The 23,279-nt window shown below is 33.8% G+C and overlaps 2 protein-coding genes across 8 annotated transcripts in view; one reads left to right on the plus strand and one right to left on the minus strand.

Moving 5' to 3' along the window:
• LOC111050092 overlaps positions 1-19,024 on the plus strand; it is a gene marked incomplete at its 5' end in the record, with an annotated part of 42,302 nt that extends 23,278 nt beyond the window's left edge. Inside the window, 6 exons of the mRNA XM_039420021.1 lie at positions 1,905-2,277; positions 3,928-4,040; positions 6,185-6,365; positions 16,050-16,192; positions 17,153-17,362; positions 18,058-19,024. Of these exons, the coding sequence (XP_039275955.1) occupies positions 1,905-2,277; positions 3,928-4,040; positions 6,185-6,365; positions 16,050-16,192; positions 17,153-17,362; positions 18,058-18,138 (1,101 nt within the window). The remainder of the gene's footprint in view (positions 1-1,904; positions 2,278-3,927; positions 4,041-6,184; positions 6,366-16,049; positions 16,193-17,152; positions 17,363-18,057) is intronic.
• Positions 19,025-19,468: 444 nt separating this feature from the next.
• LOC111050093 (protein Wnt-5b) overlaps positions 19,469-23,279 on the minus strand; it is a 75,583-nt gene continuing 71,772 nt past the window's right edge. For all 7 annotated transcript variants that reach the window (XM_039420837.1, XM_039420836.1, XM_039420833.1 and 4 more), the window contains exons 7-8: positions 21,704-21,871; positions 19,469-20,042 (exon numbers count right to left, since the gene is read on the minus strand). In XM_039420837.1, the coding sequence (XP_039276771.1) occupies positions 19,855-20,042; positions 21,704-21,871 (356 nt within the window). In that variant the 3' untranslated portion in view covers positions 19,469-19,854. The remainder of the gene's footprint in view (positions 20,043-21,703; positions 21,872-23,279) is intronic.

Raw genomic sequence — 23,279 nt, forward strand, 5'->3', positions numbered from 1 at the left:
GCTCCCATATACGTTACCAATTTATCAGGTGTATTATGAAAATATAAATGTAGAATAGATATATCTATGTATCTATAAATATTATCTAAAACTCTCAAACTTTTAAGTATCCTAGAAAAATAGAGAATTCCAATCCTGTAACGTAACTTAGAAGAATGCTCTATTCCCATGAACATTAAGAAGAATGTTTTGTTTTTTTTAGAAGAAAGTATTTGTGTATTAAAACACGAGAATCCCTCTCTAGTAGCCTATGAGATTATACTTCAAGCTGTCAGAATTGGTCAAATAGGAAGCTATTGGATGTTATTTGTGAGGAATGTTAATTGTTTGGAGTGTATCACACGACTGTATCGTAGAAGAATGCCTAGCTTCTGTGATTCTCTGATTGTTGATCATAATACAACAACAATGTTCCTTATATTGAACAGAACTTTATTGACATAATTCAAATACTACAAAAAGAAAATTAGAACATCAAATGACACATTGATTGGAAATTCCCTCAGAAAAACATTCATTCTCTCTTGACAAAGTAAAAAATTGTTAAGGCTTATCAGTTGTCTCTAGCTGGGTTGAAATTTTTCACAGTTCTGATTGTCTAAATTTATTATTACACGCAAAGCACTACTATTCGCATTTTTATAATGATGAAGATCACTATGGGCGTCAATGTGTGGCTGGATTGATGAAACTATACAAAGTAATTTGAAATGAGAATTATTATAAACTACTACACTTAATAGAGCATCAAAGTAATAATTATATTTCTTAGTGATCGATTCACAATGAAATATATCACTACCGTTTCTTATATTTGATCCACAAGATCTGTTAGCAATGATTCCTCTAAAGTAAGAGATATTTAATTTGTTGGAAAAATACAAATTGAGCCAAACTACGTAGATTGAATGACTCATCGATTGAGACTACTCGACTGAAGCGGTTTTCGCGGAGATGGAGGTGCTTGATGTCAGGCAATTATACATTAGTACTTTGGCAACATACATATTCAAAAACTATTCTGACATATTTAATACTATCACTCATAATTATACAACAAGGAGAGTAATACATAACAATATCCAGATGCCAAGGGTAAATAAAACCATCTTCACTACTAATTCATACTACATAGCCCATGTTCTGTTAAAAAGCTTACCTATAGCTGTAACAGACTTCATTAACTATAAAATATCTGCATTCAAAATAGCAATTAAAAGGTGGATTCGGGGTATCGGTAGAGGCGAGAGTTGTGAAAGATTGATTACTTCAGAGTTTAGATTCTAGGGCTGAATTCAAATGAGATAAAAAACTAATAAAATCAAAAGACTTCACACATTCTATCACCGGTGACTATTACAAATTTTAATCATTATACTGGCTATTTTTCTGAATCTCCTGATTCTTTTTTTTTGAGGTGTGTGTGTGTGTATGTGTGGGTTTTGGCGTTTTCACGCCTTTGTGCTTCGTCTGTTTGTTGGGTTTGGGTGGGGGGAACGTCACTTATTGGGGGGGCTGGAAGGGGTTTCTTGAGTTTCTAGGGGGTGGCATAGGGATAGGGGGGAGAAATGTAGTTTCTTTCTTAGGGGGGGGGGGGTTTAGCGTCACTATTATTGAAATGTCAACAAGCTTAACCGATCTATGCAAGTACTGCGAAATATATATGCCTATTCCTGCCTTAGACTCATTCTCGCACACAGGCAGTAATGCCTCTGCTAGAGTGAATATTTTTTAATATATATTTGTATATCTGCTGTCATTTCTGTGGTGCTGAAAGTGTATTGTAAAGTGTATTCTTATTTTATGATGTAGGCTACCTCTGTAATTGCTTGTACGACTTATGAAATAAATAACTTTTTGAATTGAATTGATTTATAGATTTGACTGATTGATTGATGTTGCAGGAAAGCATCAAACACGGCCTGGACAACTTGTGCTCGCACCTGGGCGCCGAGATGCGGAAGGACTGCGAGCGCTTCGTGAACACATTCACCGAGGACATCGTGAACGCAGTGATGGCCGACTTCAACGAGAAGGAGGTGTGCGCCTACCTCAAGATGTGCAGCGCCGAGGTGATGTCAACCGATGTTGTCACCTTCGATCCCCACGCGACCAACAAGCCTGCAACTGAAACTGTTGCTACCAAAAAGCCTGCAACTGAAACTGTTGCTACCAAAAAGCCGGAAACTGAAACTGTTGCTACCAAAAAGCCGGAAACTGAAACTGTTGCCACCAAGAAGCCGGAAACTGTTGAAAAGACTACACCTGTGAATATCGGTAAGTTTTCTTATTATATTGATGTTTATCACTTCTCATCGACTTTCTCATCAATATCAATATATCGATGTATCAATATATTGATGATTCCTTATTTCGCTTCTACAAAGTAATTTCTGATTCCGACTAATTATGATTAATCTATCGATATATTCCTGATTTTGATTCTATGAATATTGGTGAGTTTCAAGAAGAAAAAAGGGTACATTTCGATTAATCTGAGTACATGTTTATCCTTTTCCATCGACATTTTCATTAATTTATCAATTATTAATTCTTTCCTTATTGCGATTTATAAATATCAACCATTAGATGAAAATCAGCTAGTAACTAAAGTGAATAACTAACTGTATATATAATCCGCATTACCAAAAAGACAGCTTCTCTGATTGGTTCTTGTGGAATTAATCACGTTTGAAATTTAACCGGTTTTTGTGCAACCGGCATTTAGACTGTCAGATTGGTCAAATTCAACCAATCTGACAGTTTTATGCCCGGTTACAGAGTCGTTGCATAAAATCTAACAGCTATGTGAGACATAGATTAAAATCACTGACATAAATGGTTGGTCATTGCACAGTCGTTTGCCGAAGCCCATTTAGCTATATCTCGAATTAGCATCACGCATAAGTCACACTGCAGCTCTATTCACTTTTTTCCGTACGTGCTTCTATTCAACCAATGTTTTGGCATTGAGGAAAGTTTCAATAGACATCACTGTGAACAGACCTAAAAGACGTCACATAAAAGTGATAAACAACATGGCGACTCTTGGCATTTGGCGAGATTTCTCACCATATTTATTTAGCGATTTGGAGGTTATAAACAACTTTTAAAGTGAAGAAACACGGAAAATTCTAACTTACCGCATTGTCAATAAATTATTTAAAAAATCGTCATTCATTTCATCCAACATAAGTTGATAATATTATTATAATCATTGGTTTTCAATGATCATGTAGGTTATAATTTAATTAGAATTATATCACAATTCTATTATATTGGTTGAGCCCCCACAAGTAATGAGGCTACAATAATATGAGTTGTGGGTAGCCAAAATACTCGTTAGAAAATAAATACTTATAAATATTTACTTGTTAGTAAATACTTATCATACTTATTAGTAAGCTATACTCGGTAAAGATAATTTACTTATATAAAGATAGTTTTTCGTAAACAAGTTTCAAAACAATCTATCATGTAGCTATCATGAGCTATAAAATGCATTTCGCGGGAGTAGATAGTGGATCTAACAGCCCGACATCGGGCCCATAACTTAACTGACCGTTTTTAGCGTTTTAAGACATAAATAAGCTTCTTCTGACGACTGTGCAACAGAAACATATCGGGCGTTTTTAGTTCTATGTGAGCTATAGTTTACTTTGACGTCTGTGCAACGAAAAGTTGAATTATGACTTCGTAAATGAATTGACTGCCTGTTTTTAATTTTATGTGACGACTCTGCAACCCTGCATAAGATCCGATTAAACAAAAACAAAAATTATGTTTTAGCGGCAGTTAGATCTAGTCAGAATGATTTCAAATTGTTTTTGTATATGATTTTTTGTTAGTTTAGAAGCAGTATGCTCTGCTTATCCAAATAATGGCGTTGATAAATACATATTTCAATTTCATATAATCTTTTTGCAGAGACGAACGAGGTACATGATGATGTTACAGTTGGCGACAACAAACAAAAGTGTGTCCTGTGTGAATTCGTCTTGCAGAGAATTGACAACGAACTGAAGGATAAGAAAACTGAGGTATGTCAATGTACTATCCTTTATTGTTATTATTCATATGGCTTTCATTGGTTGCTGACGGAAGTTCCACCTCTCCTGTATATAATATCATTTAAGCCGTCAGTGGGCCTTACGACTGTCAAACTTCAGCTGAGACCGACAGTAAAGTGTCCATCTGATAACACGGGAGTGACCTGTTCAAAAACTTTTTTCGGTCATGTACTATCATAGCCACCTCTAATACAAGTCCCCGGCCTACGATATTGCAACGTCGCAGTGTAGGCCTATTATCTAATACATGATTGGTGAAAAAGATCAGCTGGTAATTTTCAAAATCTGTTTCACCAATCATGTATCAGATACTAGGCCTACACTGCGACGTTGCATTATCGTAGGCCAGGGCCTTGTATTAGAGGTGGCTATGGTACTATCCTATTCAATTTCTATTCCAGATATTACTTTCCTTGCCCTATTACCATAGGTAAGGAAAGTATTGCTTTCCGAAAAAAATTAAGGTACCACAATTTCTAAATTTCTATATGTTTCAAGGTCCCCTGAGTCCAAAAAAGTGGTTTTTGAGTATTGGTCTGTGTGTGTGTGTGTGTGTGTGTGTGTGTTTGTGTGAGTGTATGTGCGTCTGTGTACACGATATCTCATCTCCCAATTATTAACGGAATGACTTGAAATTTGGAACTTAAGGTCCTTCCCCTATAAGGATCCGACACGAACAATTTCGACCAAATGCAATTCAAGATGGCGGCTAAAATGGCGAAAATGATGTCGAAAACAGGGTTTTTTGCTATTTTCTCGAAAACGGCTCCAACGATTTTGATCAAATTTATACCTAAAATAGTCATTGATAAGCTCTATAAACTGCCGCAAGTCCCATATCTGTAAAAATTCAAGGTGCTCCGCCCCATCTTTGCAAAGTTTGATTTTAGGTACCCAATTATCAGGCTTCAGATACAATTTGAACAGAAAATTTTAAGTGAAAAAGATTGAGCATGAAAATCTCTACAAGTAATGTTCAGTAACATTTTCACATAAATTTGAAAATAATCTCGAAATTCCAGGAAATGTCATTATTCAATTACAAACTGTTGGCAACTGTTGATTCTATTGAATCATTCACTATGAAGAGATAGCAGACCTCGTGTGTCTCCAGCGTTATAGTCCTGTCACCAGCTGACTCAAATATTTGAATAGTAGACTTGAGATGCGAGGGAACACTAGCGTCGTCAGGTGATCAATTTTCATAACGGCAAGGAAAGTTGTGTGAGTGCGCCACACCATATTTTTTTCAATATACATTGATGTGTTCATGATCCCATAAATGCAGCTGATCCCTGGATTGTATTCTATCCAATGTTTTTCAGGGTCACCTCGAAATGAACAATCTATTATGTATATTTTTACTGAAAAAATTATACTTCATGCTCATGCAGTATGAGTATGGTTTATTCATTTATGACCATGGTTTATTCTCATGGTTTGTGTCATCTGCATTGGGGTGATGTCACACTAGGTCGAATGCGACACAATTGGACAGAAAATTGCAGTGAGCATAAATACAAAATGTCCGGATGCGTGTAGTGTAACATGGTCTTCACCCACTCAAATACTTACAGATGGCTTTGAACTTTCTTCTATTTTTGTTGAACTTTGAGATTAATGTTTCTTAGTAAATGGTTTCTTACAAGGTCTTTAGAAACCATAGACCTTGATTTTTTTAGTTCCTTAAGAGCTTTATAAATTTAGTCTTTCACATAACTCAAATAATTAAAATTGTTTTTTGATAATAAAATCTTTTTGATGCCATTCAAAATCCTACCAATATTGCCCTGTAACAATGTATTTAAAATCTGTTGAACTTTTAGCTTGGTTTAATTTTTAATTCCAGTATAAATTTTAAATCATTTGAACGTTTTGCTCGTCTTTGTTTTCAATTATTACTCTTGTAAGCGATTGTTTTCTCAGGATAGTTGAATTTGTTATGCGGAGGTTTAACTGTATAAATAATTTGTTTGCTTGTTTTTGTTTTCAATTATCATTAATGTAAGATGAATGAACTAATAAACTTGAAATTCAACTATCAAATGGGAATATTCCCGGACAATTATGTTATGTAATGAGAAATTAATTAAATTAAATGTTGTGGTTTACAGGACGAGATCAAGCACGCAATCCACACGGCGTGCAGCCACATGCCACACACAGTCGTGAATCAGTGCAACCAGTTCATCAACCAGTACGCCGACCTGATCTTCGACCTGCTGGCCGACAGCCTCGAACCCAAGCAGATCTGCACCAAGATCGGACTCTGCAAGAACGACACCGTCGTTGAGGGTAAGTAGACTGCCACCAATGACAAGCATTCATGTTGAGAAATACTGACAAGTCAATCTCACACTATACCTGATAGTTTTAAAAGGGAGTAAGAAGAGGCATGAATTGTAGATTGATATTCTGTGTAATTGTTGCATCCATTGTAGCTAGATATTAGCTTGTTGTAGGCAATAGTAGTTAGTTATCCACTGGATTTCCACATATCAGTATCAGTGTCCGTTACAACTAAAATATGATTCGCGTGAGTTCTAATGGTAGGTACCATCATAGAGAAACAATAGCGTAAGTAGATATGCCATGGTATAGGTCGTTTATGTCGCAACTTTTACTGTTATCTCAAGCCGATTATTGTAGATTTTTACTGTTTTGTTGGGGTAAGAGTGTATGAACGGCACAATATGAGAGACTACCAGCTTCACGGGAAATAACTACGTGGACTATCGGCTTGGGATAACAGTAAACGTTGCGACATAAACGCCATATACTATGGGATATCTACTTACGCTATTGTTTCTCTATGGTACTATTCCCAATCAGCTCAGCCGATCAAATATTAGTCCCATTAGAAACTATGGAAATGATAATTTAATTGCACAGGACACTGATATTGATATGTGGAAATCCAGCTTGAAGGGATATTTTCCCCTGAATTATGTCCAGCAAATCAAATCAATTTTTATTCATTGACAACATTTACATAATAAATTCCGTTACAGATGGTCTTACAGATCATTGAATATAATATAGCAGTTCTTTCAGTATCGACAGAAAGTTGGGCAAACAGATAAGCTAGAGCGGGAAGATTTTAGTTTAAAATACAGTCAGAAAAAATGCTGAAAGTCGCAAAAAGATTCAAATCTGGGACTAAAGTATTACAATTTCTATTAAAAATCCCTTTAAAATCCAATCCATCATTACAATAAAAGAATAAACTATAGAACTTGATTAGGAGCAAACCCATTCTTGAAAGAGAATGAGGCTGTGATGTTTTACAAATGGCTTCCAAATTAGCTGACTCGTATGTGAAATAGTGGTGAAGCTAAAACATGGTCAGTAGTCTTTCTCGACGACAAATAGTTATTTGTGCAACTAGTGCGCAAAGTGACAGTTTGCTGCACCGAAAGAAACGTTTACGCCCGAGCCGTAGGCGAGGGCGGAATGGTTTGTTGAGTGCAGCAGAGGAACTTTGCGCACGTATTTCACATTAAGTTTTTCCTACAGTTACCATTGAATATGAAAAGTGGGTAATTATGGGTAAAATTGCCTGAAATCCATCAAATGTTTTTCTGTGTAATTTTATTATTGTTAAAAACCTTAATCCTAAAATCCTAAAGTCCTCGTTGTCCTTGGTTATAATATATAATGTAATAATTAGCGCGTTGTGCTTCGTTGCACCTCTGCTCACTATAGCAGCCACAGCAGTCACTGTTACCAACTTCATTTTGATTTTGCTGCACTGTTGCTCCATATAACCTACTAAGTATTTTGCGTTGCCATGTTGCAAATCTGGAGTGCAGAAAAAATTTTCCCGCACTAGAGCGGAAAAGAGATTCTTTGCGTTCTGTAATCAGTGCAGCAATGGCCACTTTTCAACGTAACTGTAGGAAAAAATATTTGAGGCACTCCTAATTCCATCAAAGATGAAGCTGGTGTTTAAAATGAAATGTGGCTTTTGAAGCCACGGTTCATCAATGTGGGAGCATTTGTCCTTTGCTTTTATATCGAGACTTTACTATTTGACATTCCAATATGGGTATAACATTTTAAAATGCTTCTTTAATGATTGATTTACTAGGTGAGTGCATGAACCGGTAGACTACTGAATGGTAGATTATTGAATTGAAGATTCTTGTAATGGTATTATTTTGAAATAATGATGGGTTAACTCTCACCCTGCTTCAATTTCAATCACATTGAGTGTTGTTTGTTGGTTATTTCTCTTGCTAAATTTGTGCTTTGAGCGAAGAGCTGGCGATAGAATGGCAGATTTAGCAAGACACTCAATAAAGCTGTTTGCAATTCAGCTCTCAACACTACTCGCTAAAGCTATATAGGTGGGTTCTATTTATAATTATTATTGATAGAATAGGCTACACTCTCGTGTGTGTATTCAGTAGTTTGAGTAGTGCTAGAGCAATTTTTAGTTTTTTTTTTCAAATCAATGTTATTTGAATTAATGGATTTTTTTGTTGTTGATTGATCTTTGTTAATAAATCTGATAAAACAGAAAATCTTGCTTCACAAGGGTCTAATTGAAAACTTTGCAAACTGGAAACTTGACATAATGAAACTTGAAATCTTGAAGAATCAAAAATAGGTCTAATTGAAAACTTTGCAAACTGGAAACTTGACATAATGAAACTTGAAATCTTGAAGAATCAAAAATAGGCCTATAACCATCCTCGGTAAATAAAGAATTTTAATGTAAGATTTGTACGTGTATAAGTCAGTTCTTTTCTTTATTGTAATATAGATTTGGCAATAATTTTGGATGATAGGATTCGTTTACATGGTATGAACAGAAAATGTCAACTTCTACAAGCGAAGTAGCTTTCTTCATACTTTGAATTGACAACTTTCGTTCAACTCATTCATTCCAACTAGTTAGCTATTTAGAAAATCAGTTTTGAAGAAATTATTCTTCTACATTTTTTACGTGTAATTACCTAGTTTGAACAATTGATAAGAAACGTATATTTTTAATTATTTTCATTCTATTGGTCTACTCAAGAAATTTATAATACGGTTCTAATTATCATGGGTAAGAGTGGCCGTAGTCGAGTGGTTTAGACGCTGGCTTAGTAAACCAGAAGCCCCGCGTTTGAAATTGTGTTGACAAGATATTTTTCCCGAGCCACTCACGTGCTTCTGATGGATACGTAAATCCGTCGTTCCCGGCTGCCTAAATTCAGTCGTTAAGTCATGTCAGAGGCCCTGAAATTGATTTGACTGTAGTCCTGAGCCAGCCAGGTCGTAATTAAAAGCTAGAAACCTATGTGAGCATCATAAATTCAGATATTTTGTGTGTAAATGTTTTTTTTTAATTAATAAAATTGAATTTAGTTACATTCAGATTTTAGGGTTTTCTAGAGTCTTAAAAAACTCATTCCATGTGAGTTTAATTGTTTCAGAGTTTCATTGATTAGGCTATCAGAAGTCTATGAACAAAAGGAGTTCATTCACTGTCAGAATTCCTTATAAATATCATCCATGCTATGCTTTCCATTCAACCAATTTGACAGTTTAAAGTAAATCTGTAGTGTTACTCTGAAATAGTTAAAACATGAAACATTTACTAATGGCTATAGTATATTAATTAATGTTAATCTTCTATAATATAAGATTGATTTCTTTGCATAATGATTGTGAGTAAATTCATATTATGGCAATGATTTTATTTTTGGGACCAGCATCCAGAAATCTTTCGTCCTTTCTTTATTAAAATTCTTCTCACATCACATATTGACATGTATACAAATAGAGAAATCAACATAAATTACACCATTTATATCATACCAGCAGGTAACCCGTGCTCCGCAAGGATTTAATTTAAAACGACGTAATGAAATCTTGAAGAATTGAAAATAGGCCTATAACCATCATCGGTGAATTAAGAATCTATATGCAAAATTTCAAGTTAATCAGTTCAGTAGTTTAGACGTGATGATGCGTCATTCGTGAGTTTCCTATCCCGTACGTGTATAAGCTAGCTTCTTTCCTTTATTATAGTATATAGATAAGTATTAAGGATTTATTATTTAGATCTTTTTTTAATTTTGTGGCTACCCCATGAAGCTAATTTTAGCTTCTAATAATAATTACGATTATTATGAAATTTGCTCTATGCATGATGTTAAATTCTGCTATAGGATACAGTAATATAACATTTTGTAGAAGAGATTGGTATAGGTAGACCGAGGAAAATATAGGTATAGTAACAGGTGTGATAAACCTAATTCGTGAAGTGGTGATGATGATGTTGATAATGTATTTATCGATTATGTTTGATAATAATAATGTATCAGTATTTATCGATTATTGTTTCAGAAGTAGTCGAAGTGAAGTCCGAGGAGATGAAACGTGACGCCAGCTTCGACGAAACATCGGCGAAGATCGTGTACTCGTGCCTGGGTGCCGTCGGAGTCATCGCAGTCATTGTCCTCGTGGCCACTGGTATCAAATCCCGAAACAGCTTCATCCACAACACCCCCTACATCCGAGTTACTAAATAACTTGCGCTCATGCCTAAATAACTAGCTCTTTATTTTCGACTATAATTTCTATTGATAGCTGTTTTTCAGAAGCAATTTTAACATTTTGATATGCATTGTAAAATTATTGGAAATGTGATTAAAAAAATAAAATTATTATTGTTTATTGTTACTAAGGTGTAATATTTGTATGTAAATATAAGTATAAATGATATCCATACAAGTAGACGTATTGATTTTCTTTTTATTATCTAGATGCTATTTTGTTAATGATATCTACAAAAGTAGACAAATAAATCTTATTCTTGGTTTTATCTCATGAATATTTTGTTCAGGATATCCACTGAAGTAGGCAAAACAATATTATTCGTTGTGTTTATTACATACATATTTTGTTTATTATATAACTTTCATAAGAGTAGACGAATCAATCATTTCATTCAAGATGTTAAGATAGATGAAAGTTTCTCACTTTTCATTTTTCTTCGTAAGTCTACAATCTATTTGCACTGTGACATGTTTTCCAAACCTACATTGTGCATTTTCTTGTCATCTTGTATTGACTATAAAGTTATCTTATACTGAGAATGATAGATACATATTAATTAATATGGTGTGATATTTTTGAAAGATGGTCGATTTCTAGATGACTGAATTGAATGTGTATGTGTTAGGTTGTAATAATGAGAAATAAAGTTTTTAATTAAAAGACAATCAGGTATTTTATTTTTGACCATTCCTGTTGGGTGAATATCTTATCTTCTTTTTTGAGTTGTTGCTGTAAGAATCGGCGCACATCAAAAGTGTTATGCTCGCTTCTCATAAAAAATCTTGTCAATTTTTATACCCACCATGATATAAAGAAAGTTCGGAAAGTCATTGTTCACTTTAATCATGGAAATTGAATACTTTGAGGCTCGTGACTTTCCGAACACTGTAGATTCTGGAAAAAAATGTAATTACTACTTTAGTGTTACTGTTGTAATCATTATATCGGTAAATTTGCACGTTTGCTTATCAAGTTGGTTTAATCCTGGCTGTTGGTGTTTTATACTAATTTCTTCCGCATTTATTCTTCAAAAAACAAATTATTTTCTATCCTCTACTTTGAAAGTAGTCTCATATTTAGTATTGTACTCTCATCCTGCTTATAAGAGTAGTTTGTGTTGCCTAGTTGACTTCCCATATTCTATTTCGTCAACCATTTTCTCTTGAGTAATTTGAATGATGATAATTCTCTAAATACTATTACCAAAGTAACTGTACTTCAAGTACTCTGCTACGTACTGAAAAGAAGTTATTGATATTGATAAAATTATTTACATGAAAAACAACAAGAAACAAGAAATGTAATAGTATTTGAATAGGATATCTTATGTTCTCGTACTTGTTCAACAATAATTATACACATCAACTGGGTAAAAACACATCACTTGAATGGGTTACTTTTTACAAATTAATAAGAACACTATGAAAACTAGTCCAGTCAATATAGACATAAAAAGGGGGTGTGCTTGCAATTTATATTGTAGTTCTGATTTTTTAATATATTTTTGGATACATAAGAGAAGTCCAGAACCAATTTTTTATTCATGCCAAATTTTCTTCTGCTAGATATAGAGTGGCCTAAAAACCTCGAATTTTCTGTTCATTTTCCAGGTTTTAGCTATTTCCGCCAAATCCTGCTGCAACAGGACAGAAAAATTAGCTTTCTTTTTTTTAGATAATGAAATTTATAATAAAATGACATTATTCGGAACTCTCTATCTTCAATTAGCACTGAGTTACAATTTCCCAAAATTGAGAGAAATTTTAAGAAAAAATCAATTTTGATGAATTTCAGTTTTTGATCAACAATATCTTCCGATTGTTACCATTTAGATGTATAATTCAAAATCCCTCTGGGCGTATTTTTGTGCTCTACAATCTGAGATCAGGTATCTCATATAGATTTCCAGGTACACCTGACAACAATGCTCCTTGTATTGTGAAAAACACCTAATTTTCAACCATCATTACCAACTACATTGTCCTCACATTGATATTTCGCATCAAAATTGATTTTTTCTTCTAATTTCACTCATTTTTGAAAAATCATAACTCAGTACTGTATTGGAGATAGAGAGTTTCGAATGATCTCATTTTATTCAGAATTTTATAATCTAAAAAAAGGTGAGAGGTAATTTTCTGTCCGATTACGAGATTTGGCAGAAATAGCTGAAAACTGGAAAAGGAGCCGAATATACGAGGTTTTTGGGCCACCCTGTATCTAGCAGAAGGAAATTTTGCTTGAAGAAATTGGTTCTGGACTTCTCTTATGTACCCAAATAATATATTAAAAAATCAGAACTACAATGTAAATTGCATGCACCAATGTATATAGTGACTGGACTAATCTTGTAGTACCCTTTTTTATTTAAAATATTATAACAACTAGCTTCGACCATTGTTGTTGTAATATTTCAAATAAAAAAGGATACTGTTGTTCTTATACTGTTGTTATACTCTTCTACTGTTGTTGGATACATATTGTTCTTATTAATCTACTGGGTATTATTCACGATCTTCATATAATAATGATGAGTTTATTTTCTTGTTTAGGGCTACTTGTATGTACATCAAAATTTAAAGAACCCATTTTAACTTTTCATTTTTACACAATATTTTTCGAGCTTTAAAGTATTTTATAGTGTGAATTAACACATTTAGATATGTTAATAAAAGACATACACTTGGAAATGAAAATACATACACACTCGGAAATGACTTGAAAGTCCGAAACATGTAGTGTAAAAATAAAAAGAGAGGTTAGAAGCGTACTTTGATTTTTATGTAAATAATAAAGATATTTATAATCTATCTAATCGTAGTTCAATTTCAATATTTGTGCCAGATACCTGTCTCATGACAAGCTAGGTATTTCATAATACAATAAGGTTACCTACTGTAAGATACGTTAGTCTGGGGCCAGACCAAATGAGCATATATGCTTGTTCTCAACTAAGATTAATAAAAATCTGGATAAGGCAAGTTTAGACGCTCTAATGCCATGAGAACGATTCATATACTTTTGTAAACACAATTTATCATGTTTCTTTTATGTCGGGGGTTTTCTGTGTTTCATACTCCAGAATTCGTGCTCTTACTCTATGCTCGTTTGGTCTAAACAGCCTTGAGCTGGATTCGTCCGGTAGTTCACGACAGTGAACAGTGAAAATATAACTCCAATAAGTTGCAATGGTATTATTCATACTTATTCGGCCGGGCTGTGTGGGAATAGTCCAATTAGAACTCGTGTAAATTATATTTACTGGGATGACTTTGATCACAACTATGAGAAGTCGATTATGATTCTCGTATCTTCTATAGAAGGCGGGAGAAGAGGAAACGTGACATTCATGCTCTCCTTTAAAGTCCACTGACTTTAAACGCGAATCTCACTATTTGTTGGTACTCATTTATTCCAATAGAGAAGAGCTTGGTTTGGTGCATATTTTCAAGTGTGTGTTGAACGCATATGCTGAAGCAGTACGGAATCTCTTATAGTTGTTGCACCTGAGTGATGCTATAGGGAGATTCCCTACAATCTGTCAGCATTGTTTGAGTTGTTTTTAGGAATGCTAACAGTTGGAAGTGAATTCCACTTTAGAAAATCTAATGTGAGTGAATTTTCATGAAACACATCACTTTTAGCAGAGAAGTAACTTGACTATAACTTGAGGAAACGTGCACGGATCGGAAAATATAAGTAATAGTATAGCTTCAGGCGGTAAGTAAACTACGACAATTTGTTGTATTTCATTGTAAATATATGAACTCAATACCTTCTGGAATTTCAATTGCCTAGATAACTGCGTATACAGTAACTATATTACCCAAATATTTATAGTAATATAGGTAATTACTGTAACTATAGTAACATAATTACTGTAATTAGCTGCTGTAACTGCGTAGATTATTAAAATAAGTTCAACTTGAAATGTTTTATTCAGATGGAAATAAATTGGAAATTGCATTTCAATCAATAATTATTATTATCAAACGAAAATCCCAATTATCAGTTTTATTCAGCTTTAGTTCTTAGCTTACTTTTTTATATATGATAAATCGACAGTTGAAAATAAATATGATATTGAAATTTTACAAAATGGTAATTATACAGTATACTTGATAGATATTTAATTAAAATCCAAATTTTATTGCACATAGGTACACTGAAAAATGCATCTGTAGCTAACAACCCAGAAAACAGCTAAAAGGAAATTATTTTCTTGAAGAACAATTTTTCGACTGACAACAGTAATTTTAAATCGTCACTCCGCTTTCTCAATTTTAGAAGAAGTATTTCATTTAAGAATGAACTATTTTGCTTTATTGAAGAAGTAATTATTTTGCGTTATGGTACCACCTAAGTAAAGTAATACGTAAGTGCTATACTTGTAAGCATTTTTCTACAGACAATTGAACTGGTGGTACGAAATTTTGTGCATTTGAGAACCAACTGCATGTGCATAATACTGATTGTTGTTTGTTGTTAGCTCCAAAAATCACAAGTAGGCTACTCGTTTGCATGATTAATAACCTGAAGGGTGATCTTTTTGAAATACAACCACTATACTGGGAGTAGCCGTGTAGGCCTACTGGTAAGTTATTAAATTTCACAACTAGATATTTTAATACTTTATTTTCTCTAAAGTGTAAATATAATCAAATATTCACCAAAAACATAATTAATCCTATTATAACGTTTTGTCTAAATAATATTTTTACCTACCGGTATCACAAAATAATTATGTTCCTCATCCAGTTTCATGTTGTTCAATATGCCTTGCCTGAAAGTCATAACTGATTCATCAAATATTGAGTGTAAATGAATATAAAAAATATAAGCGTATTGTCCGTAGTCGAGATACTGGCTTTATAATCCAAAGGCCTGGGTTCACATTCCGACCCGGGGAAGATATCAAAATTATTTTACTTGGGCCACTCCCGTGCTTTGGATGAACACGTTAAATCCGTCGGTCCCGGATGCCTAAAAACAGTCTATAGATCATGTCAAACACTGAAATTCATCAGGTGCGACCTGAAAACTCTGACACCAGACCTGAGCCAGCCAGGTCATTTGATGTTATTATTATTCTAATATAAGAAAATTGAATTTAAACCATTGCCAATCAAAACAAATTTGTGGTTTAAATTCATTAGGATATTTCAGCTACGGTTCAAAACGTTACTGATTAGAATAATTTTTGTTCAATTTAATGAAAAAACAATTAAACAAATCGAGAATAAAGTTGTATGATAATGCTGTTTATTATATGATACTCTAAAGCCTCGTTCACACCAGAGCTGTCAACAAAATTTTGTTCACAAAAAGTTTACTTCAAAAAATATGTCAATTTGTTCTATCTAGATAAATTAATAACTTTCAATACCGTAATGATAAATTAATATTACGGTACTTAATTTTCAGTTTCTTACCGTACAAGGTGCCTCGCCTGTGAGGCTTTGCTTGGTTCTCTGCAAGCGATATCCGAAGATCCAATCGTGAGATCATCGTTGAATGGAGAACTGATCGACTTTTGTGACCAGCTTCCACCGAAAATGCATTCTCCGGTAACTATTCCAGAGTATTTTAACTTGAGAAAAACGGGTTATGCTCGTTCTCTCATGCAGCTTGCCATAGTTTTCTAGCAGGTTCATGGTAGGTACATAAAAACTTAATACTACATATAAACTGGACATTTCTATCCCAATTAACTAATTTAGTAGTTTTGATTCAAATAGTGTATAATTGATTAATCAGCTCTTATATACTTCTATTATGAAAATGTCTATTATCCATGACAAATTAGTAGCCCAAGATTTTTAATTCCATTAAAAACCGAGTGTTAAACTTCAGAATCACTTCTCGGCAGTTTGTAACCCACCTAAAACTGTAGGTTCACTCATTTCTCACCATCGTTTTCTCCCATTTTAAACGTATACAGTAACATATTTCAGGGCTTATAGGACGTCATGACATCATCAAAAGACGTCTTAGTAGAACCTCCTAGAGTTCACTTTAAACGATTGAACATCTTGATGATAAAATGTCGTCAATGACATGATCCATAATATTCTTGACACTTTAATTACCGTACTCATTTTCAAGGATTTATGGACCCCCTCCCATTATTCTATTTCATTCTAATCATGAGCCCCTAATTGCATTTTCCAATCAATTTTAATCCATTATGATTATTCAGCTCACACGTTAAACCTTTATATATTTTATGAAATATAAAGGATATCCAAAGGATTACAAAATGAAAACACAATATCATATTTTGTATTTTCTAATTTTCCTAAATTCCCAATTCTCATTCCGAACATGATATTCCAACATGCACTACTAGCAATATTGTTTATTGTGTTTTTTATGTTACAATATTATTATTATTAAATCTTTAATATTGCTAATGTATCATGGCACCTTAGCAAACAGTGTAAATATCTGAACTCTACTGTTATAAAATGACATTTTCAGTTTCGGTTCAGTAATAATATTGAAATTAATTTTTTTGTGTTTGACAGTGCAAAGATGTGGTAATGCAACTGGCTCCTCAAATGGAAACTATTCTACAAGAGATTCCACTGGGCCCAATCGTCTGCTATCGAGCGAAGAACATTTGCCGTCCTTATCACGAGAGCGGCATCCACACTCATGTCATGGCGGCGGGTTGCGAGAAAGGACCTGATTTCTGGTGCAAGACAACTTCTAACGCTGTGCTCTGCGGCACTTCGGTCAGTTCAATTTATCGATATATTTTTATAGAATACATTCAAAAGTAATGGAGATTTCAAAAGATTCACTTCGGTCAGTTCAATTTATCGATATATTTCTATAGAATACATTCAAAAGTAATGGAGATTCCAAAAGATTGAAAATTTTTAATAATTAATTCTAATAGTTTGTTGATGGGGAATGGAATTTTTTCATAAAACTAATAACTTATATATTTTTTTATGTGATACTATATTATATGAACGTATTCCATGTAGGTCTCCTTTCTGTAGAAATTGTATTGAGATGTGACAAAAATAAATACTTCTATCAAGTATCAAGTTACGATACAATAGGCTCAATTCTCTTGAGGAAAACATTTTCAAAACACATTTGAGATCATGATATTACTAAATTTTAAATTTGTTATCGAGATGGGCCAATATCTTCATTTTGACTTGCTATTACTAACTAGATTTAAGACTAGTTTGACTAGTTACTAGCGATAATCAATAAACTGATATCAGTTGCAAATGAAAGAAGCTTTGGGTAATTACTTCATTGGTAATTGTTTCATTTCCTTCTAAATATTCTATCCAATGTACTCTACATATATTGATTCTATCTGCTTGTTCATGGTTCCATAAACGAATAATTTGTCGAATTTTCAATCGAAAAATCAACATAGTTTTATTCATCAATTTATTTTTTCCAGGCCATCAAACACTGCCAGGAGAAATTTTGGAAAGCTGAGAAACCAGGCTACAGGAAGAAACTCAATAATAATCTGATTTAAATCCAGGTTATATGATTTAGAGATTACTTTGGTTTTTCATTATCCTAAAATTTTTCTACTTATAATTTAGAGTACATGGATTCTGGCCTGATCGTTAGATATCAGACATTTTAGTTTCTTAGTTCTCAGATTTGGCAGATTTCAGTAAGGTAGTTCCTAGAATTCTAATGCTCTGATTTTTGGTTTGTAGATTTTATTAATTTCCTTTTGTAAGTAGCCTACTTGAATTTGGGAAAATTGCTGTAGTATTTAGTTGTTACTAGTGGTCCAATACTACCTAGCAATTCGTTAGAAAATTTGTGAATTGAACAACAGTTTAGAGTTCTTGATATTTGTTTTCATAGTGAAATTGACCATATTTTAGTCTTTATGAGAAAGTTATTCAAATGAAGATCATTTCCATGGAATAGGATTTGAAAATTCGACTGAGTCATTGTCAATATTGTAGATCCGTTCCATAATTGAATAAAAACACAAATATGTTGTCAAATTCTACACAGTTTTATCCGGTACACGAGCATGGTTTCGTGACCACACCGGTCACATTTTCAAGTTGACTAAAGCTAAGAGGTTAAGGTACCAATTCATATTCAATGTTTACCTTAACCTTTTAGCTTTAGTCAACTTGAAAATGTGACCGGTGTGGTCACGAAACCATGGTCGTGTACCGAATAAAACTGTGTAGAATTTGACAACATATTTGTGTTTTTATTCAATTAAGAATAGGATATTCCTGATTAAAAACTTGAGAACTTAAATATTAGATGCATACTTCTATTTGCAAAAAATATATACCGTACATCATCTTATTCTTAAAAGCTATAGAAGAACTCGTGTGATTCTTGATGTGATCTATTTTTAATAAAGTGGTTGATCTTACACCAAACATGTTCAATTGAGTATCTCAATCCTCTTCTTCCTTTCTACAAAACATAAATAATTTTCTTAAGTTATAAATGATATAGTTTTCAATATTATTGCATATATCCATCTAGTTAGTGACCTTCTTAGAAATTGATTAAGATTCATATGCCTGCTATTCCCGTTGTAAGGGTGATCACTGGAAGAGCCGACTCTGAATGCCATTTCTGAGTTGGGAAATCGCTTCCCGGTGGTTGGGAACCCACCTAAAGCTGTAGGTGCACTTATCTCTCATCATCATTTTTTCATCCAGCCTGGAGCTCGTGTCTCGCCAACAGTAAGAGATATCTCTGTTATCACTATATCACTATAATATCGTGATAAATGAATATAGAAAATTATCAATTAGAATTATTTATCCTGAATAATAGGAGGGGATGTAGAGATTTAGTTAAATAATTAAAACAAATTTCCTAATTACAATTTATTCAGTCGAATCGTTTCACATTATGGACATAACTTAATAAATAATAAGTAGTTTTCGAATATTTCACACTCATAGGCTGGATTCAGTATAGTGACATAATATTTACACAGAACTCTACATGCTTCAAATAATTAATCTACTGAAACCAAAACAACAGAGATTCACATCGAATAATGTACAATAATTTACACAAATTACAATATCGAACAATGAAAACAACAAGGAAACTTGAGAATTGACTAAGTACATTCAAGATAGAAAATTGTAAGAGTTATTCGATTGATGTTACAGTCTTGTTAAATACTACTAATAATGATGGATTAGGTTTATGTTGGCAGCATGGTAAACTATAAGGGAGAAGTGGAGATTCACTTGCAAGTGTGTACATCCATTGTTTTGGAGCACATTCTGCACTCCACGTAGCAGCACCAATGGAACTTGCAGTCGCACCTTTCTTTGATTGTGACTTTCTGGGTGTTGTACCCCCTGCCACAACACATTAGCTTGCAGCCATCCATACCGTGTGAAGTCCGGTTGCAGATTCTTCCGTGGGTACCTGTAACATTCAAAGTACTCTATTTATTTAGTTGCTGAGTTGTAATAAGCATTCATCGCTCGGATTGCTGCAGTGAGGTTCGTTTCTGACAGCATTCAATATAAATATAACATCAACGGTTTAAAGTGAATATCACTGTAGATATAGGCTGGTGTTATAGAGCGTCGAAACACCAGTCTGCTATCTTTGCACCGATCATGGGTTTGACATCTATCCCGGATACTATATTATCATCCTTCAAGTGGGTACACAATTTGTACAAATAGGTACAAATTTTGTTGATATTATCCATTTATTTATACATTCATCCAAAAATTCATTCTTATATTTATCCATTTATTTATTTTCTTATTCAATCATCCATTCACAATCATAGAAATCTCAGAAAGGCACCAAAGGCTGCAGCAAAAACAAAAATCTGGTGTGGCGCACTCACACAACTTTCCTTGTTGTTATGAAAATTGATCACCTGACGCTAGTGTACACGCGCATCTCAAGTCTACTATTCAAAGATCTGCCAGCTGGTGACAGGACAATAACGCTGGAGACACACGAAGTCTGCTATCTCTTCATAGTGAATGATTTAATAGAATCAACAGTTGCCAACAGTTTGCATTATTGAATAAACACATTTTCTCGAATTTCGAGCTTATTTTGAATTTTAGGTGGAAATATCATTGAACATTAATTGTGGATATTTTTATGCTCAATCTTTTCCACTGGAACTTTTTGGTTAAATTGTTTCTGAAGCCTGATAATTGGGAATCCAAAATCAAACTGTACATTGATGAGGCGGAGCTCCTGAAATTTTTACAGATATGGGACTTGTGGCAGTTGATAGAGCTTATCAATGACTATTTTAGGTATACATTTGATCAGAATCGTTGGAGCCGTTTTCGAGAAAATCGCGAAAAACCCTGTTTTTGACAACATTTTTGCCATTTTAGCCGCCATCTTGAATTGCATCTGATCGAAATTGTTCGTGTCGGATCCTTATAGGGGAAGGACCTTAAGTTCCAAATTTCAAGTCATTCCGTTAATTGGGAGATGAGATAACGTGTACACAGACGCACATACACTCATATACACACACACACACACACACACACACACACACACACACACACACCACACACACACACACACACACACACACATACAGACCAATACCCAAAAACCACTTTTTTGGACTCAGGGGACCTTGAAACGTATAGAAATTTAGAAATTGGGGTACCTTAATTTTTTTCGGAAAGCAATACTTTCCTTACCTATGGTAATAGGGCAAGGAAAGTAGAAGTTACCTTGGTTATGACATTCATACTGTATGGCATGAGCTTAAAATAACTTTCCGATTTTCAAGAGCATTGTACAGTAATATTAGATCAATTCATCTATCTCTATCAACTCTTCCTCAAACACAATTCACAATCATTCATCTTCATCTTCATTCTTCACCCCATTTGATTCAATAGCGCTAATTGAAATCTTTACAGTAATTACATAGTGCACTTTCTATGTTTCTGTGAATACCCGAAATAGATAATAAATAAAAGAATCATTAAATAAGTCATCATTAGTTAGTGAATAGAAACAAATAAACTCATGCATTAATGAATTGAGACTATTATTGATAAATAAAATTATTGAGACTAATGACTGACCCATGGAGCCGAGGGAGGTATTCCTGACACAGTAGTTGGGCGAGTCATCCAAGTAGACGAGGTCGTTGGGAGTTGGCAGGTTGAAGCGGGGATCGCGAATCTGCAGTTTGCCGCGACGGTTGGCTCGCACTTCCGTCGCTCCATCGTATTTGTCTTTTATGTAATCACCTATGGAAAATAAAACAAGTTGCCATATCAACATTCAATCCCTTAGTATGTTGAATCTCAAAATATCGTTCATTCTTCACGAATATTTATATCAAGATCCAGAACTTTTCTCAACTAATATTCACCTCTCAACAGAATCCTAGACTTTCGAACAAGATGAGCAAAAGAGTGAATATCCATGGGAGATTAGAGAACAGATTTTATAGAGGCAATCCCATTTTTGTAACATCGATAACTACTTTAAGATTTCTTGGTCCTGAAATTTGTATTTTTTTTTTCATCTCAGAGAGATTATGAGACCGTTTATTAATCTATTCTCACACTTAAAATAATATGTTCACACACAATACACTTCTCCTTATTTCTACTTCCTTCATCTTTGTATGAAAGTGCTATTTGAAAACGTTACCATCTTTCAATATGGTATCATTTTATATTACTCTCTTATCTTATACTGATTTACTCCATAGTTAGTTTATTCTTCATGTAAAACATTATTTACTCTATTCTTTCTGTATTATTTAGTTAATTAACTTCAACTCCAATTATTTATTAATATAATTTTAAAGGCTGTTTTGGTGGTTGCTTGTAGATTTCCCAAACTTGTAAAATGAATAAATATTTTCGTTCTTAAATCTCAATCTCTCATGTGTAGCCTACTTTTCATGATGTTTTAATTATTTCTCTATTGTATCAAATATTGGCTATGCTTTTACGGGTGACTTATACTTTTGTCATGAAATTTCTTAGTAGTTGAAGGGATTCCACTCATTCTCACTGTTAGTGTTCTTCGATAGTCTGTGATATCTGCTAAAATAATTTGAGCATTGATGGATTGATTGATTCTTTATTGATTCAAGCAATAAGTACATCATAGAAATGATAGGGAGAGAGAAAATAAGGTAACCTTGTGCTATTCCTCTCCCAAATTTGGATAAGTTATGAATACCACAAAAATAAAATTAAAAAAATGAAGTTTAAAAATTGCTTCCCGGTGGTTTGGAATCTACCCTAATCTGTAGGTCCACTCATATCTCATCATCATCCATCTCAATTCCCGGACATTAGCTTAGAGCTCATGTGGGCACCATCGTTAGCAGAAAAATGCGTCAGAAACCGGAAGAAAGAAGATCATTGATTCTTATCTCTGTCTAATTCATACCACTCATCATACTATTCTGTTTGGTGGTAGGATGTTTGTATTGGGAGAGAAGACTAATTCTAGAACAATGAATGGGCTGGGTGTGGGCTTATTACTCTTTCTTTCAAGTTATTATGTCAAGTCATCAAGGCTGGGCGTACCGCACCAATTTTAGTAGACGTATTTACATTGACTAGTTAGATTCTATTAGGTATTTGTTTATTGACTATTATCACTCTCACGAAATAATCATGCTCTTTTGACGGT

Source organism: Nilaparvata lugens, chromosome 2 (assembly GCF_014356525.2).
Source record: "Nilaparvata lugens isolate BPH chromosome 2, ASM1435652v1, whole genome shotgun sequence".
Lineage (NCBI taxonomy): Eukaryota > Metazoa > Arthropoda > Insecta > Hemiptera > Delphacidae > Nilaparvata > Nilaparvata lugens.